The following is a 17614-nucleotide window of genomic DNA, read 5'->3' as shown; positions in this document are numbered from 1 at the left end:
CCGAGCCAGGCAGGGCCAGGAACCTCGTAGCAAACAGAATGATAACCTCACTTAACCTTAGATGAGAAAGGCACACAACAGATTTTTGTGATTCATCCTGAACTGTCGGGACTTGGCCTATTCTGTGAATCTACAGATTTTTTCCTTTGATACTGAGGCTTGTACTTCTTTTCTGGAAGGGTACAAGCGGAAGGGGATGAACCTACTCTACAGACTGACTTTCTGCTGAAAACTGAGGAACCAGTGATGGCCCATTAACCCAAGATTAGCAATCCAGTCTGATCTTTCCTGATTCTCACTCTGCTGGGGCAGGGCCAAGAGTTACTCCTTACAACTTTACTCTGAACTTTGATTTTTAAATATCAGCCAGTTGTTCTCACAAGTGAATTGGAAGTGAATTGAAAGTATTTTGAAATACTTCACTTTATGGATAATGAGCCCGTATTTGGAGATAAGGGAGCCTAGAACACTCATGAATCCTACCGCAGTTGTAGTTTCTGCCCTTAACAAAAATCACCTCTCCCTAAGCACACTCACTTATCTCACTGCTGTTACCCTTTCTGTGGGCTTTTCCCTCTTACTGTTTTTTCTTTGAAAGATAATAAAAATACGTGCCTTTGACCACGTATTTGTTTCCTAATACAAATTCCCTGAAAAACGACTTAAAAGCAATTGTTATAAATACCACACTGTCCCGTTTTCTGATATATTTTATTTATAATACTTTTTAAACTATAATACTAGGCAGTTGTTTATTTGGATAACATTCTCTTATTAAAATTTGGTTAAAATGACACAAAAAGCATGTCCAGCAAAAATAGAAGTATCTGCAATAGTTTTTGGAGGGAATACTCGCTTTTCAAGTAAGTTTAGACACTTGGGCAGTAGGAACTTAACTCAGGGGACATGAATGGAATGAACTCAAATATATAATTATAATTATGATACTATACACAGATGAAATACATAGACAGTTGTGTGTTTTAACCTAAATTATGTCAGATAAAGAAGTCTACTGGTTTCATTTGATGTACCAGGTAGTCAAATAAGCCCAAAATTTGTCCACAGCTTTGTACCAAAGCTTTTGATAGTTTTGATTAATAAGCTCCATGAAACTAAAAAAAAATAATAATAATAAGCTTCATGAAACTGGCACATGATAACCAAACCTACAGTAAGAAGAATTTGTAAGTGAAAATGCCATAGGATTGTGTGGGTGTGAATGTATACTCATGCACATGTATATATCACAGAGGATAATCTCTGGCAGGGCATTTCCTATCTAAAGTTAAGTTTATTCAGACTTGGAGGACTAAATTAGAAGAAAACTTTATATAAGTAGCATACAACTAATACAACAAGAACTAACAGTTCTTAAGGGATATTTTCGTCAATCTGGCAAAATTGGATGGATTAAATGCCCTTCTTCATATTGCATCTGTAATTAAACCTAATAATGATTCAGACAATTCTAACTTGTTGATTTTCCCTTTATAGCATTCATACAGTCCACCACCATGTTATAATGCAGTTGGATAGATTTTAACACTCCATTCCTATCTTTTACCAGGGATCTACTTCATTGGATTTGGGAAATACTTTGACCTGAATAGCAATTTTTATTTTTAAGAAAAACCTAAAAGGGAGTTTTTTGCAAGTAAACACATTTCCATTTTGCTTGCCAAAACACCTGCATATTTTATAAAGTTCACTTAAATGCATAACTAACATATATAGTATTGACTAAAAATGGAATATTGGCTAAATAAGGGAAGACATCTGCAAATTTATTAGAATCCTAATTGTAGTTCTTGGGTAAAGGACTCTTATTAAGACCCCAGTGCCTTCTTATGATTAAATTTCATGAAAAAAAGGCTAATAGTGGATCCCTGCTAAGAAACAGTAACTATATATTCAGCATACTTAAGACTACTTACCTTTATTGACGTTTCTCCAAACAAATGTCTAAAGAGAGATCACAAAGGAAGTACAAACATGGATTATGAGTCTAATGCGTGCCCTTTGTTTCTAGATTCAGATTTGGTTGTAACAATATTATAAACCCTACCTTCCCAAAATATTTAAATTTGCCTTATCTTTCTTCAGGTGTGCTCATCTTTTGCTACGGGCCCCAGACAATACGATGGAACATTCTATGAATTTCGTACCTATTGCCTTAAGCCCTCAAAGATGAATGAGTTTCTGGAAAATGTTAAGAAAAACATACATCTTCGGACAGCTCACTCTGAATTGGTTGGATACTGGAGTGTAGAATTTGGAGGCCAAATGAATAAAGTGTTTCATATTTGGAAGTATGGTATGATTTTTCCAGCTTCAGGGTTCAGTATAGATTTTCATTCTGTTAAATGTTACTTGACACTTAGCTCTCAGATCTAGATTAGTATAAGTACCCATAGGTTAAAATAAACTTTTAAAAAGGGGAACAACAACAAAAAACGAATTCAGTGATTTCTCCTCCCAGTGGCACACCTTTAACAACCCTTTGCTCAAATCCTTATGTTACCATAAATGGAAAAGTGTGGTATCTCATATTTCAAATCATAAAATTGTGAGCTAGGCTTCAATGCTCAGAAAAATTTTACAATGGTTTGTCATAAAGACGATTTATGAAAAAAATTAAAGCAGTGATTGCAAGAGCCCAAATAGGTTAAGATCATAAAGGAAGGGAGAGTTATTTTTTTATTATTGTTGAAGCTATGGCTGGATATCAGGATTTTAGTAGAAACAATTCAGATATGTAGGGGCTTTAGAGTAGTAGACATTGATGGGGATGATAGTTAACTTCTTGGCCTCACCCAATGCTAAGATTTAATAATTTGTTATGTTGAGAAAATCATTTTTGTGTTATTTGTGCATTCCAAGGTTCCAGGGAATTTACTGTTCTAGGGAAGTAAAGACATTCAGAGTTCTCCCCATACTGAAGTTGATTTACCCCTGGTTTAATATTCAAAGAAGAACAGGTTGCACGAATCCCCAGGATGTTTGTTACTCCAATGTCTAATCTTTGTGAAGTCCACATCAGGACTTGATGAAATCCAGAGAATTTCAATACCTTCATTTAGTGTTTGATCATCAGTGTCCAAAGTTAATAGTCATGAAGTATTTTAATATGAAAAGTGTTCATTCCATATTTAAAATGGCCCTAATTTAGGGGTTTTCCCTATTGTAATAGAATAAACCCCATTAAAACACAGTTTATGCTTTAATGTGCCACCAGCAGACTCAGGTCCCTTTAAAAAAATCACTAGTAAAGTCTTAATATAACTCACTTAAGCTCTGAGATCCCCAATGTAAACCATAGAAAACTCTTTTACCATCAGTCTTAATGAGCTCCTCATAGTAAATATAGTACTAGGCGTAAATGTTTAAATATCAAACATAAGAGAAATAAATACTGGGTAAAAAGAATGGTGATAATAAGAAAATCAGCACTCTTTCTTTAGAAGCTGTTCAAAGAAGAGGCTTAAAAAGCACATCTTCTTTTCATTTATGTTAAATTTAATTCAGAGTATACCTTGACCTGACCACTCACCACCACCACCAAAGAAAAATAGTCCTTCTCTAAACGGGCGCCGTAATTTAAATGCCTCAAACAATAAGAATAATTAATATATACTGAGTGCTATCTAGGTGCCAAACACTGCTCAAAGCCCCTCTCGTGTACTAATTCATTTAATCTTTACAACAACCCTGGAAGGAGATACTATATCATTATCCCCATTTCACAGACAAGAAACGGGCACAGAAGGATTCAATAACTTAACCTAAGTCACACAACTACCTAGTAAGTGGTAGGGCCTATAAAGCCCACTACATGACATTATCATTAGTTGTTCAAATTTCTACTCCCCTTTTAGACCATGAGAAACTTGAGGACAGATGTCACATCTATTTATGTTGATAGCTGCAGTGATAGAACAGTGTCCTTATGTGGCCTCAATGAACATTTGCTGAGTTGAATGAAATCCAGAAAAGGTATAGGTGATTTTAATTAAGTTTTTATTTTTCTTACTCCTTTTCGTCCCATAGATAATTTTGCTCATCGAACTGAAGTTCGGAAAGCCGTAGCCAAAGATAAGGAATGGCAACAATCTGTCGTTCCAAATCTGGCTCTCATAGATGAACAAGAGACTGAGATCACTTACCTGGTGCCATGGAGCAAATTAGAAAAGCCTGCAAAAGAAGGTAGGTCCTTCCCTCTTAGCTACTTTGAATTCTGATGGAGAAAATACTAAAGATTTCAAGCTATAAAAACTTAACTTCCAGGGGTGCCTGGGTGGCTTAGTCAGTTGAGCGTCCGACTCTTGATATCTGCTCGGGTCTTGATCCCGGGTTGTGAGTTTGGGTCCCGAGTTGGGCTCCATGCTGGGCATGGAGTCTACTTAAAAAACTAAACTTCCCTAGGGAAAAGTAATGTTGTGTTTTATATAGGAATATATTATGATTATAGAGATAAATAAATTTTAGATCTTTGCTTATTAAAACAATGAACATTGAATGATGTTTTTTTCCAATTTGGAAAAGCTCTTAAATTTGAGGTATAAATATAAGAAGTTGACATGGTGGGGCGCCTGGGTGGCTCAGTTGTTAAGCGTCTGCCTTCGGCTCAGGTCACGATCCCAGGGTCCTGGGATCGAGCCCCACATCGGGCTCCCTGCTCCACGGGAAGCCTGCTTCTCCCTCTCCCACTCCCCCTGCTTGTGTTCCCTCTCTCGCTGTCTCTCTCTCTAATAAATAAATAAAATCTTAAAAAAAAAAAAAAAGTTGACATGGGGAATAAAGATTGAAAAGTTGAGGGTTGGGAGCAGACAAGTATGGTTAGGTGAAAGATGATGTATGATATTTTGTCATAGTTTGGTATTTTTTAAACACAAGTTACAGTTAATCTTAAAATATTAAGGGTATTTTTGCCTGTAAGACTGTGTTGGGGAATGAATTAAAATGTTAAGCTATATTACTGTAGTTTAACATTTTTGTTTTCCTTTTATTTCTCATTTTAAAAGTAATTACTAAAGATTTGTCTTCTTGCTGATTTTATTTTCTTGCTCATTTAAGGAAACCTTTACCTTAACATTGTTTCATTTATTTTTTTTTTTAAAGATTTTATTTATTTATTTGAGACAGAGAGAATGAGATAGAGAGAGCATGAGAGGGAGGAGGGTCAGAGGGAGAAGCAGACTCCCTGCCGAGCAGGGAGCCCGATGTGGAACTCGATCCCGGGACTCCAGGATCATGACCTGAGCCAAAGGCAGTCGCTTAACCAACTGAGCCACCCAGGCGCCCTACCTTAACATTGTTTTAAACAAAAGTCAGATTTTTTGAAATATTAATTAATTCAAATGTTATTTTATTTCCCCCATTTTTCCTAACTTTGTAGTATAGAGTACAAGAGATTTGAAAGTCTTGTTTGGATCCTTATCCACCTTTCCACAGGCCTTTCCACAGGCTTCCAGCACTATCTAAAAACTAAGTGGCTTCTCGGACAGTGTCAAATCTTGGTTCTTTTCCTCTTTGTTGTTCATAACTCTTTAGTAACTTTGTGCTTTTTTTTTTCTTCTCAAAGCTACTTGTCCCCTAGTTCCTCTTCCTCTACCTGCCCCATACTTCTGATCAGAAGGTAAAATGCTTTTCAAGTATTTACCTGGATATTTAGGAACAATAAAATCATCTCCTTCAGTTGTTTCGTTTTTTTTTCCCCTACTCAAAAACTCAGACATCATTGGCTCCATCGTTTGTTCCTATTAGAAATGGAATCCTGTAGGGGGAAATTATACAAACAAAAAGTATTTCCTCTGGAAAGAAGAGGAAATATGGGAGATCAGAAAATGCTTTTCTTATTCATTTCTTACCTGAAAGTGCAGGTTCAGGGAGCTCAAAAATCCTAGACTTACTATAAATGCTCAATATTTGTTTATTGACAAAACTTGGGCACCTGGGTGGCTCAGATGGTTAAGCATCTGCCTTTGGCTCAGGTCATGATCTCCAGGTCCTGGGATCGAGTCCCACATCAGGCTCCCTGCTCAGCAGGGAGTCTACTTCTCCTTTTACCTCTGCCTCTCCCCCTGCTTGTGCTCTCCCTCTGTCTCTCTCTCTCGAATAAATAAATAAAATCTTTAAAAAAATTTTTCAGATAATAGCTTTATATATCTTCCCTTTTTTGTTGTTCTGTATAAGCTTAACAAGTGATCCTTAAACTTGGACAAGGACTTTCTAAACATAAAAGCAAGGAAAACTAATGCCATAATTCATAAATACGTCTACATAAACATGTACATGTCTATGATCCTCCAAATCTGTGTATGTAGATTAGTCTTCCAGTGGAACTGAACTAACCTGATTAGAAATTTCTTGAATATCTTTTGTAAAATAATTATTTTTCTCCCTACTCTAGGAGTCTATGAACTGGTTATTTTTCAGATGAAGCCAGGTGGGCCAGCTTTGTGGGGTGATGCATTTAAAAGGGCAGTTAATGCCCATGTGGATCTAGGCTACTCAAAACTAGTTGGAGTTTTCCACACAGAATATGGAGCACTCAACAGAGGTATAGTTGTCTACTTCTTCTATAAAATTGCAAAGTATATTGGTAATCTATTAAGTTTCGTGGGTCAGTTTGTCTCTTTTTTCCATTGTGGTATATATTTAAACTTTTATTGCCAAATTTTTAGGGTTTTTTTTAATAATTTTAAGGGTTGAAAAAACCTGATTTATATCTTATTTGTTTGGAACGTTAACACCTCATGAAGCCTTTTTCAAATGTTAAAATGTCATGTTTTCCATGACACATCAAAGTGATAAAAAACTGCAAAGAGCCTCAAGAAAGTATCTGTCCTTTCATCTTTTTTTTTCCTCTAAATATACTTTTATTGACTTTTTAAAATAACATTATTTGGGGTAGAGAGATTGTCTTGAATGAAAAAGTAGTACATATTTTTACACATACTAAAGAGATGGAGATGCCTTAAGGGGGGAAAATATTTCCCCTACTTAAGAGATAATACTGTTAACATTTTGGTCTTTTTATGTCATCTGTGTGATACACACATACACAAACACGTCATTCATATATGTGTGTCTGTGTATAAATATATATAAATATATGTGTGTACACACACATATGTTCATATATGTATGAGTGACATAGGAATAAGAAAACCAAAATGTTATTTGATATATATATATATATATGCTAGAAATAATGCATTTGCATGATTAATAATGACCTCTTAACACTTCATTGTGGGTATACACAGCTTACAGGTAAATATACGTACCTGAATTTATTTATTTGCTTTTAAAGTTTATTTATTTAAGTAATCTCTACACCCAATGTGGGGCTCAAACTCACAACCCTGAGATCAAGAGTCGCTTGCTCCACCAACTGAGCTAGGCAGGTGCCTGCTGAATTTATATTTAAAACATCTATTTGGGGCATTTAACTTTTAAAGTTGAAAGTTACTGCAGTCAGAATTTCAGAGAGTTTTTTATGGCAAACTCTTAAAAATGTATGTAAAGTTCATCTGGGAGGATAAATGACTAAGAATAGCTAATTAAATATTTGAAAGACTCATCATATTGATTTGCCCCCTTAACTTCCTATTTAATGTCCAATGGATATCTCACATCTAACACACTCAAAGCAAAGCTTCTGATCTTTACCCAGAAATTTAACTTCTAGCAGTGTATCCTAAGAAAATAATCAGAATATACAGAAAAAGGTATTTTTAAGTTGGAAAATATATCAAGAGGAGGAAAAACTGAAAATTATTAGATGTCTGTCTCACACCATACACTAAACTGGAATCCACATGGATTATAAAGTGTAGACAAAAAGTAGTCACAGAATTACTAAAATAAAATATAAATGTGTTTAATAATATGGATGAGAACTATGTTTCTAAGCTAAAAAACAAATGAAACAATGAAGAGAAAAAAAAATCAATTGATGATTTTATTTTTAAAAGGCTCAATCTTTCTACATGCCCCAAGACACCATAAATGAAATTCAAAAGCAAAAAGAGAAATGAAGACTTAACGCAAAGCTAGATATACACATGACTACTAAATATATAAAGAAGATAGAGATTAAGACAATAATGAGATACCATTTTTACCTAATAAAGACACACTTATATAAAGTATTTGATAGGTTGGAAAAAATAAGTACTCAGATACTGTATAGGGTTCATACTGTGTTAATCTTTTCCCTCCCCAAAATTTGGCAATATAAATAAAAAGCTTTAATTTTAAAATAATTTTTGCCAATACTCTAGGAAATATGCGTAGGTGTGTAGTGTGTTAGGATATATAGGAAAGAAGTTTGAAAGGATGTTAAGTGATATTAATGATAATGTTTATTGTCTATTTTTTATAATGGACATCTATAACTTTTATAAGAAAAAACTACTAAAAACATGTGTGCACACTTTTTAATCTTAAATTACATTCTCAGCATAGGAGATAGTAATATGCTGAGTATAAATCAGGACATAATTTCTGGAGGACAGTGTATAATGTGTGCACTGTACATATAGAAGTATATACAAAATACTCTGTGGTTCTCTCAGTTCCAATTTTAGGAGTTCCTGTTGAGGAAATTAGATCCAAACTGCCTGGCTGTAAATCCCAGCTCCACCACTAACAATCTTCGTGACTTCACATGAGTTCCTTCATCTTACGGTGACTTATACTGCTCATTGATAAAATAATGATAATAGTATCCTAAGATGATTGTGAAAATTAAATGAGTTAATACATGCAGAACTCTTAGAACCAAGCCTAGCAAATAGTAAGCACCCCAAAAATGTTAGTAGTCGTTGTCTTTGACATTGTTATTATTACAGCTACACATGTAGCTGCTGCTCTAAGGTTTATGTCAGCATTGTTTACAATGAGGAAATGTTGGAAACAATGTGGTATGACCCTATGTATATGTGTATATATGTACTTGTAACACACAGACACACATCATATAGGTCCTGTACCTTACAGAGTGTATACGCTTTGTGTATATAAATATGTAAACATATAAAAATACATATGTACATAAATATGGAAAGAGATGCACCAGAATAGAAAAGTAGTTGTTTCAGGGTGGTAGAAATGACTCCTACTTTCTGCTTATCTGCATTTTCCAAAATCTATACGGCTAACATATATTACATTTAATTATAAAAAAATTTCAGTATTTTATAGAATCCTGAAATATTTTGAATGATATAAATAATCAACTATAAAGGGTTGGGATAAAAAAGTTGTCACATAGCAACATAGGAGGAATTCACATAGTCATTAAAAATTAAGGTTACTGCCATGGAAAATAAGCATTAGTTGATTTTTAAAAACACTACTAAGCATAATATACACTAAGACCTTAATCTGATTTTACTCATTTTTTAAAAGAAATACACTAAATATCAGTAGAGGTTCTCTCTGGATTGTTAAAATTATGCTACTTTTAATTTTCTTCTTTGTATCTTCCAAATTTTCAGTAATAAACATCTTCTTTATAATTTTTTAAAAATAAAGTAAAATATAGTAGAAAGTCATAAAATTTGGGTCTAGCCTTGATTGTGTCTTTAGTGGTGGTACTTTTTCTTTCCAGCCTTCCTTTTCTTCATCTATAAAACCAGTTTGATTAATTAATTAATTTCTCTCCCAAACCTCTGACCCCCTCTGAAATCTTATTACTAACATACTTAATTTTACCTTTTTGATATCCACTATTTTGATCTAAAGAACAAGACTTAATGTTTCTGATTAATTTTTCTGTATTTCTTACTTGTAGTAACGCCATAGTCTTTAGACGCTGTTTTTGGTTTATTTCTGCAGTTCATGTTCTTTGGTGGAATGAGAGTGCAGACAGTCGTGCGGCTGGGAGACATCAGTCTCATGAGGATCCCAGGGTTGTGGCAGCTGGTAAGCTATTTCACTAGGCATGAAGTATTCGAACCACAAATTCGATTCAGTCAGTAACTGTATATGCCTTCTTATGAAATGTGTTTTTCCAGTTCGGGAGAGTGTCAATTACCTCGTGTCTCAGCAGAATACGCTTCTGATCCCTACATCATTTTCACCTCTAAAATAGTTTTCCATTGAAATACGAAGCATTGCATTAACTGCTATAAGATGTGTCTGCTAATGGTGCTTAAATTCTCCTAAGAGATTCTCACTTGCATTTGAAGCAGGTGGTAAGTTAATTTTCTGTGTCTCCACTTCTGAAGCCATCTCTATCCTTCCTTCCTCTGTTCCTCTCCACCTTAGGAAATAGTTCTGTTCATATTCCCCTTGGCATTTTCAGTGTCTGTCACACATTAGAAATAGTTGCTACTGGGGCCCTGGGTGGCTCAGTCGTTAAGCGTCTGCCTTCGATCCTGGGATCGAGCCCCGTGTCCGGCTCCCTGCTCGGCGGGAAGCCTGCTTCTCCCTCTCCCACTCCCCCTGCTTGTGTTCCCTCTCTAGCTGTCTCTCTCTCTGTCAAATAAATAAAATAAAATCTTTAAAAAAAAAAAAGTTGCTACTACTGGATCTTGATTTTTGATTGGTTTCAGAATATCTCTTGTACTCCCTTTTGACAACCCTCTGCTTTTATAATGTTTTCTTATATTCAAATGATGATTTTACATTTTGAACCCGGTATTTTAAAATCATTTATGTATAATGTCCATCTTTTCAGGTCTGTTTTTTTCTGAGATTTAAAATATTTGTGCTCAGTAAAGTTTATTTTGTGATCAAATGGGATTCTAATCTAAGATCAAATATATTTCTTTATCTTGGCAAAGTCCAGTGTCACCTTTGTCATCCGTATTAATTATGGTTTTCACATTAATTATGAGTCCCTCGAACTTCGAAAATAATGTAACTAGGTCTCTGTTAAAAACTTCAGACTTGTTTTATGTGCTGAAATGTCTTCATTTATAGTTAATTTTTGTTCATTTTGGATCACTAACAGATACTTGGGACAGCTATTTGTTTTGAAGAGATCTTTATGGTTATGAGAATGGTTGCCTGAATAAAAGCCTACATACCCATTCTGCAGGTTTTTTTATTTGTGTTTTGTATTTATGCGCTCTTTTCTAGAGCTTTTACTGGGTCATTGTAGGGTAGTGACACGGTAACAACTTAACAACTTTATTGTAAATGTTAAGTTACATTAAGAAGATAACATAATCATCCCAGAAAGTTTTCAGTACCACCACATATTCTATCTAAGGTTTTTCTTCAAACACCTTTAATTTCCATTTTAGTTGAGTGCACCTGCCTTCTAAAACTAGGTTTAGTAATTACAAGCTCTCTTGATAGTCTATATTTCGAGCCATATTATTTTGTGTTTCTAAAACATATTGTGAGTATAAAATAGTAAATCATGAATTAGCTGTCTTAAGGGAAACTTGGAAAACAAAGTACAGCATAAGACTCCGGATAGAAGAAATGTCTTAAAGGATTAAAAAAAAAAAAATTGAAAGGTGAGATGGGTGTTCAGGTGCAGCATATACTATTAACAGACAAGAATCCAAATAAAAGCTTTGTGATCCAGCTATTGTCATGTTTTCTGCTTCACAGTAAAGCAGAACTCAGTAGAGTTACACGTATATTCCCCATCTTTACCTCTTACTCTTCCCTCAACCTGATCCTTGTCAGTCTACTGAAAGGACTCTTTTCAAGGTCACCAAGGACCTCTGTCTTACCAAATTCAGTCGTTTTCTCTGCCTTTACCTTGCTTCTCAGCAGTGTTGGGACACACTGAGAGCAGTGTTTGCCTTCCTGAACACTTGATTCTGAGCTTCAGTATAGGGTGTCAAACTCAGGTTTTCCTCCTCACTGGCCAATCCCTCTCTTCCTTTTGCTGGCTTCTCTTCCACATGTGGGTAGGATCTCAGGGCTCAGGAATGTTCTCTATCTTCATTCTCTCTAGGTCAGCCCATTTAGTCGCAAGGCTTAAAAACCATATACGTATTGATGACTTACACATTTTTATCTTCTTTCCCATCATTGTTCCTGAGCACCAGACTGAAGTATGAATGGCCATTTTAACACAACCATTTACCTAGTTTGAGTCACAAACTAGAAGTCACCTTGATAGCTCTTGCCCTCAACCCCTACATGGAGCTTGTCGGTAATTCCTGTTGGCCCCGTCTCTAAAATAGATCCTGAACATTACTATTCCTATGTCTGTTGCTACACCCTTGCCCAAACCACCAACATCTTAGCCTCCCTTCTGTCCCTTTTCCCCATACAGCCAGCATTCTTTCTGAAACAGTGATTACATCAAACCACTACCTTGTTTAAAACTCTCCAGTGGTTCCTCATTGCACTAACAATGAAATCCAGATACCTTAACATGGCCTGGGAGGCCCTACAGGTTCTGGTTCCTGCCCCTTCCACCACTCCAGAGACTGGAATTCTCTCTCTCCTTCCCCAACCTGCCAACCTTTTTCCCACTTGGGGCTTCTGCACCAGATGTTCTTTCTTTCAGGAACATTCTCTCTGCCCACCTTCAAATGTTGGCTCCCACTTATTTGATCAGATCTGAACTCAAATGTCACTCTTCAGGCGGCCATCTCTGACTCATCTCCATCATTAACTCATAACCATGGTTCATTTTCTTCTTAGCACTTACTGTAGTCTGAATTTATTATATGTGTTTGTCTACACATCCATTGTGAATGCGAGTATGATTTCTCCACTGAAATTTAAGTTCATTAGAGCAGGAATTCAGTCTTCAACACTGCACCCCAGAACCTAGAAAAGTATATGGCACACAACAGAGTTCAATAAATACTGGTTAAATTATTGTATCATGATGCCAGGCGGATTTTATGAGAGCAATTGTAACTTATACTCACCTTCACCAGAAAGAACCCTCTGCCAGTCTGATAGCAGCTTAACTTTAAACAAGTTCTTTATCCACTGAGCCACAGTTTACTTGCACATCAAATGGTCCTGCTTACCTCATAGGGCAGATAGCTAATTAGGGAGTAAGTGAAGTGCCTGACAACACAGTAAAATACTTGAAAAAGGTAGCTAATTTTCTACCTTTTCATATTTAATATATGCATTACCATTTCAAAGGTTCCAAGGTTCTTTTGAACCTACAAATGTGTATATAGGCTCTTCTCTAGATAGAAGGTTTTCCTCCAGACTCATGGGTGACTTACATGGTTATCTAAATTACTTGCCTTTTCATCTTTCAGTAGCTTTCTTCTCTCGATTGTCATTTTTCACAAAGAAACACAGCTTTCTATCATTTCATTGACGTCGCTGTAATGTGAACTTTAAGAGGGAAAGACAGCTGCGATGCTGATTCCCAAGTGCTCAAGAAGGCTCACTCACAAACCGAGATCCTTCCTGTGCACGCAGTGGGCTGCGCGCCTTAGCAAAAGACCACTCGGCACCTGTCCTCAGGGCCGTTAGAGGCGGCCCCACAACTCCGCCATGCTGCCTACAAGGGGGAGTCTGACGGAGGTTCTTCAGGTACCGAGATAAGCAGACATCTCTCCTGAGACTTTGCTAGTGAGCTATGAAAATTACATCCACATGTCTCGTCACAGCCCCACATAACCCTGGCTTTCGACTGCACAGCACTTTCTACAGGAGAAAGGGAAGGCACCTCCGATGTTCCTCTACTTTTTCCACTTTTTCTGCGTGCTCACCCAGGCCACCAAACCCCGCAGACCTTGCTAGTATACTTGGCACACGCTGTCCTTGTATTTTCAGTTTAATGAACAAAAGACCTCTGAAGGCGGCCTTTGTAGCTTCAATACCAAATAAAGCAGTGAGGTTTTTATCAAACAAACTGAGCTACAGAGTATTTCCAGCTCTAGCTTCAAAAATCAATAAGCTGAATACATTTTACCTAAAAACCTCTTAAACTTATTATTTACTATCTTAACTGAATTATGAAAGTGTAAACACCCTTTATCTCCAAGTACTCCCCTCAGTTCTCTTTCGTAACAGGACACTTAGCCTCTTCTAAAATTTCTACCCTTGAATCAAAGAGCTTCCCACTACAAGTGGACATTTCTTACTTTCCTAATGTCTTTACAAGCTTTAACAGTAGGTGGTGCTACGAATGCACGGAAATAAATTTGCATAGACCAGCAGAACGGTCACAGCTTTATTTCGTGACTCATTACAACATAGAAATATGCCTTTTTTTTAATACTTCATATAAAGTTATTGACATACAAAATTTTTTTTCTTTTTTTCCTTTTAATGAAAATGATTTAACTTAGAAATCTGTTGTGAAACTTTTGTCTAGTTTTGCAATTCTCAGATATTCCAGTGCAAAAATAGATCCCATTAGAGACAGCATAAAGTGCTTGGAATGAAGAGCCAATGATAAAGAAAAAGCACAAAAACATAGCTTCATCCTAGGGTATAAGAAGAGAGAATACTTAATCCTTATGGAAATAGAAACATTCTATAAAAGGGATGCAACAATTTTGAAGAGAATTAGAGCTATATTACTAGAGTACTATTACTAGTAAATAGTAACAAGGGTACAAATTAGTATCTCAGTATCAAAGTGGTTCAATATTATATGACACATGGCTCTTTGGAAAAAAATTTACCTGATATATACAACCACGAGAAGAAAACAGACAAATCCCTTTCGTCAATGATTACAGTGAGTGAAAGACGTGCAACATTTAATCACCACAATGCACACGCTTTCAGTACAGAGATTGAAATACAGTAGTCTGAGGTTTGGCTGTTTTTTAACAATGAGCTGTGCTGGATGTTTATGTATGTATAAAGGGCTTTGTGATTGTTTTCTTTTGTATTTTTCATATTCACAGTTGATAATAAAGTTTCCAAGGTGTCCAAAAGAAGCAAAAGCGGCAACCTTTGGACACTTTTTTGAGAATTTTTGAAACTCACATACTTATATTTCCACAGGGAATATATAGAAATTTTACTTGAGTAGAGTTGGTAAAAAATTCTACTATAATTAGGTTTACACAGGAAAATGTAGAAGATTACTATTTGGGTAGTTTAAAAGGTAACAATGAAGTCAGGGTATAGCTATAGATTGTTTCTAGCTTCAGAAGAGATCCTTGGAAATCTATATTGAATTTTTTTTTTTTCCAACAAAACAGTTCACAGTCTCTTTTGAATTTTTTAAAATATGGCCTTGAAGTCAGAGTAATTAGAGCCAGGAGCTGCTCACTGATTTAATAAAATAGAGAATTAGAACATGATTCTAGTGAAATGGGAAAACTAACAAAAGTTTGATTTTGAAAAATATTAAATCAGGAGAAACTAAATTATGAATTTTATATCATTAAAGACTGCACAAAATGTAATGACCTCATCATGCCAATAGTTACTGGAAATGGGCCTTCTTTACTTGTTTATCATTTTAGAAAATATTGGCATTAATTTCTAAGTCATTTTCTTTTGCCAAACAAGTTATATGATAACTTTCTGTAAATTTTAAAAAACAGATTTGAAATAGATGTGAAATCTTAACACCTTTAGAGTTAGTATTTAAATTTTAGAAAAAGAAATTAGTAATGATATTGAAAGATGGCTTGAATTTCACCCAATAGTACTTCCCTCATATTTTTGTTGTCTCAAGACAGATCACATTAAGCATTAGTGAAATAATATTTTTTAAAGTGTTTATTGACTAAAAAAATAAGACTGGATCAGAAAAGTCAAATGTATTTCATGTGGGGGCATTTGCTGTTTTTATTTTTTTCATGAGAAATTCAGGACTGAAGAGATGAAAAATTTGAGATTGTCAGAATGGGGTATCTAAGATCTTCAAAGCCAATTTTCTGATAGTACCAAATATACCCATAAGCACAAGTTGTGTTACTCAACAAGTTTTAAAGTTATTGATCTTTTTTGTGAAAGTATTCATTGTTTAGTTTTGTGACCCTTATGACAGACTTTTTTGGCTTTTGCACTGTTGCTATTTAAAAAAAAAAAAAAGGCTGCCCAGTATTCACTGGGATCCCACAACCACAACAACAAAACCTATATTTGTAAACCTGTTAGCTGAGTAACATGGCACAGGACATCTACTGAGACTTAATTCCTCCAGACCCAATCCATCCATACACGGTCAATTCAGCTACAACATACACTCAAAAAATACTTGATTAACAAGCGGAGATTAAGAGTATTTTGAATGATCTTAAAGAAACTCAAATATAATGCTGTCACGAGATCTTGACCACCACACTGTTTTCTGGTCACCAGGCACTAATCAGAGGTTCCCTCTGCAAGCTTCCATGAGAAATAAAGCTAGTGAGGCAGTGGGGCCACTCCTCGACGCCACGGGGTTCTACAAAGAGGCCATTCCAAGGGATTCACAAGTCACTGACAGAACTTAAGATTCCAAACAACATTAAAAGCACAAAGATTTTTGTCAAAATACAACTCTATCCTTTCATATTCTAGATTAATTTAAAAAGCCAGAAATAACACTACACTTGGGTCAAACAGGAAGATCTTGAGATGCAATGTACCGTGTTAGCAGACAACCAGGACAAATGGACACAGGCCTCCCGAGGTTTGAACAAGCCAGCTCTTTAGTCCCTGGCGGCTCTTTGCTGCTTACCAGGATCTAAGTATATTTAAAGAGTCCCAGAAAAATGGCCCTGGAGACCCATGGAACCAAGTCTCACCTGTCTTGAGCTACCCACACTTGCAATGTTACGGCCACACCAGAGCAGCTCATCAAAGAGGGAAACAATGGAGGGCTTCCCCCGTCCAGGGCACCATTCTGTCACCTGATACCGATGCTGATGGACCCTGAAGCAGAACAGCTGTTGCAAAAGTGTGCACGACACACCACGGTCCTTCAGGCTTTCTGGGCAACTTGGCACTAGTCATTCTGGCACACTCATCGCCAGCAATGGATGTGTCGCCGGGAAACCAGTCTCCTGGCATGGCACGGCTTCATGAATGAAGATGTAACACGCCTTCTGATTTTGATAAATAATCACTGGCCATGATTACTTGATTAATTATTGTTGCAACCCCAGTGAGAATACAAAGGAACAACAACAAAAAAAGCGTGATTTCAAACCCATATGTCCGCTGGGTTCCATACTAGAGTTTCACATAGGTATAAGGTAATAAACTAAATTCAAGTCTTTTTCACTTGAGAGCCATACGAGACCTAGACTACAAAGGCACTGCCCCTGTAATGGAATTTTGTTTTCATTGCATTGAATTGCATTGCATTGAATAGTATCAGTACAGTATCCAGTTTACTTCTTCCCACAAAAAACGTCCAGCTCTTCTTTTGGAACACTTCACATGGTGCAGAGGAAGGGCTAGTTCCTCCTTTCTTTTAGTCAGCCTGTACGAACAGTATTCTTCATACGTAACTTTCTTTCACTTTCTCATCCTGGAGAAAAGATGTGAGAACTGCAACATCGACTACTGTCTGGTTTTTGTGTAATGACAAGTCCTTCAAGTGGTCATCATCACTTTGGTCCTTGGCGAAGTTTACAAATACCTGTCAAAAGAAAGGTGGACTTTTGTAAATACCTCTCCACTTGCTCCTCCTTTATTCTGATTGCATTTCACCGTGTGGAGATTAATTCAGGTAGCAGAACACAAGATCGAATAAGTA

At 36.1% G+C, this 17614-nt stretch overlaps 2 protein-coding genes across 6 annotated transcripts in view; one reads left to right on the top strand and one right to left on the bottom strand.

Annotated features, from left to right (window-relative positions):
* Positions 1–10382, top strand: part of LOC118017860 (protein NipSnap homolog 3A-like) — an 11306-nt gene extending 924 nt beyond the window's left edge. Inside the window, exons 2-6 of the mRNA XM_035016174.1 lie at positions 2107–2317; positions 4051–4206; positions 6413–6562; positions 9850–9936; positions 10029–10382. Coding sequence (XP_034872065.1) covers positions 2107–2317; positions 4051–4206; positions 6413–6562; positions 9850–9936; positions 10029–10105 — 681 coding nt within the window. The 3' untranslated portion in view covers positions 10106–10382. The remainder of the gene's footprint in view (positions 1–2106; positions 2318–4050; positions 4207–6412; positions 6563–9849; positions 9937–10028) is intronic.
* A 3739-nt stretch (positions 10383–14121) lies between these two features.
* Positions 14122–17614, bottom strand: part of ABCA1 (ATP binding cassette subfamily A member 1) — a 126442-nt gene continuing 122949 nt past the window's right edge. For all 5 annotated transcript variants that reach the window (XM_035016171.1, XM_035016172.1, XM_035016169.1 and 2 more), the window contains one exon: positions 14122–17497. In XM_035016171.1, the coding sequence (XP_034872062.1) occupies positions 17357–17497 (141 nt within the window). In that variant the 3' untranslated portion in view covers positions 14122–17356. The remainder of the gene's footprint in view (positions 17498–17614) is intronic.

Source organism: Mirounga leonina, unplaced genomic scaffold, assembly GCF_011800145.1.
Source record: "Mirounga leonina isolate KUSES-001 unplaced genomic scaffold, KU_Mleo_1.0 Mir_170, whole genome shotgun sequence".
Lineage (NCBI taxonomy): Eukaryota > Metazoa > Chordata > Mammalia > Carnivora > Phocidae > Mirounga > Mirounga leonina.
Note: the sequence above shows the minus strand (reverse complement) of the source record. Positions and strands in the feature narration are given on the sequence as shown.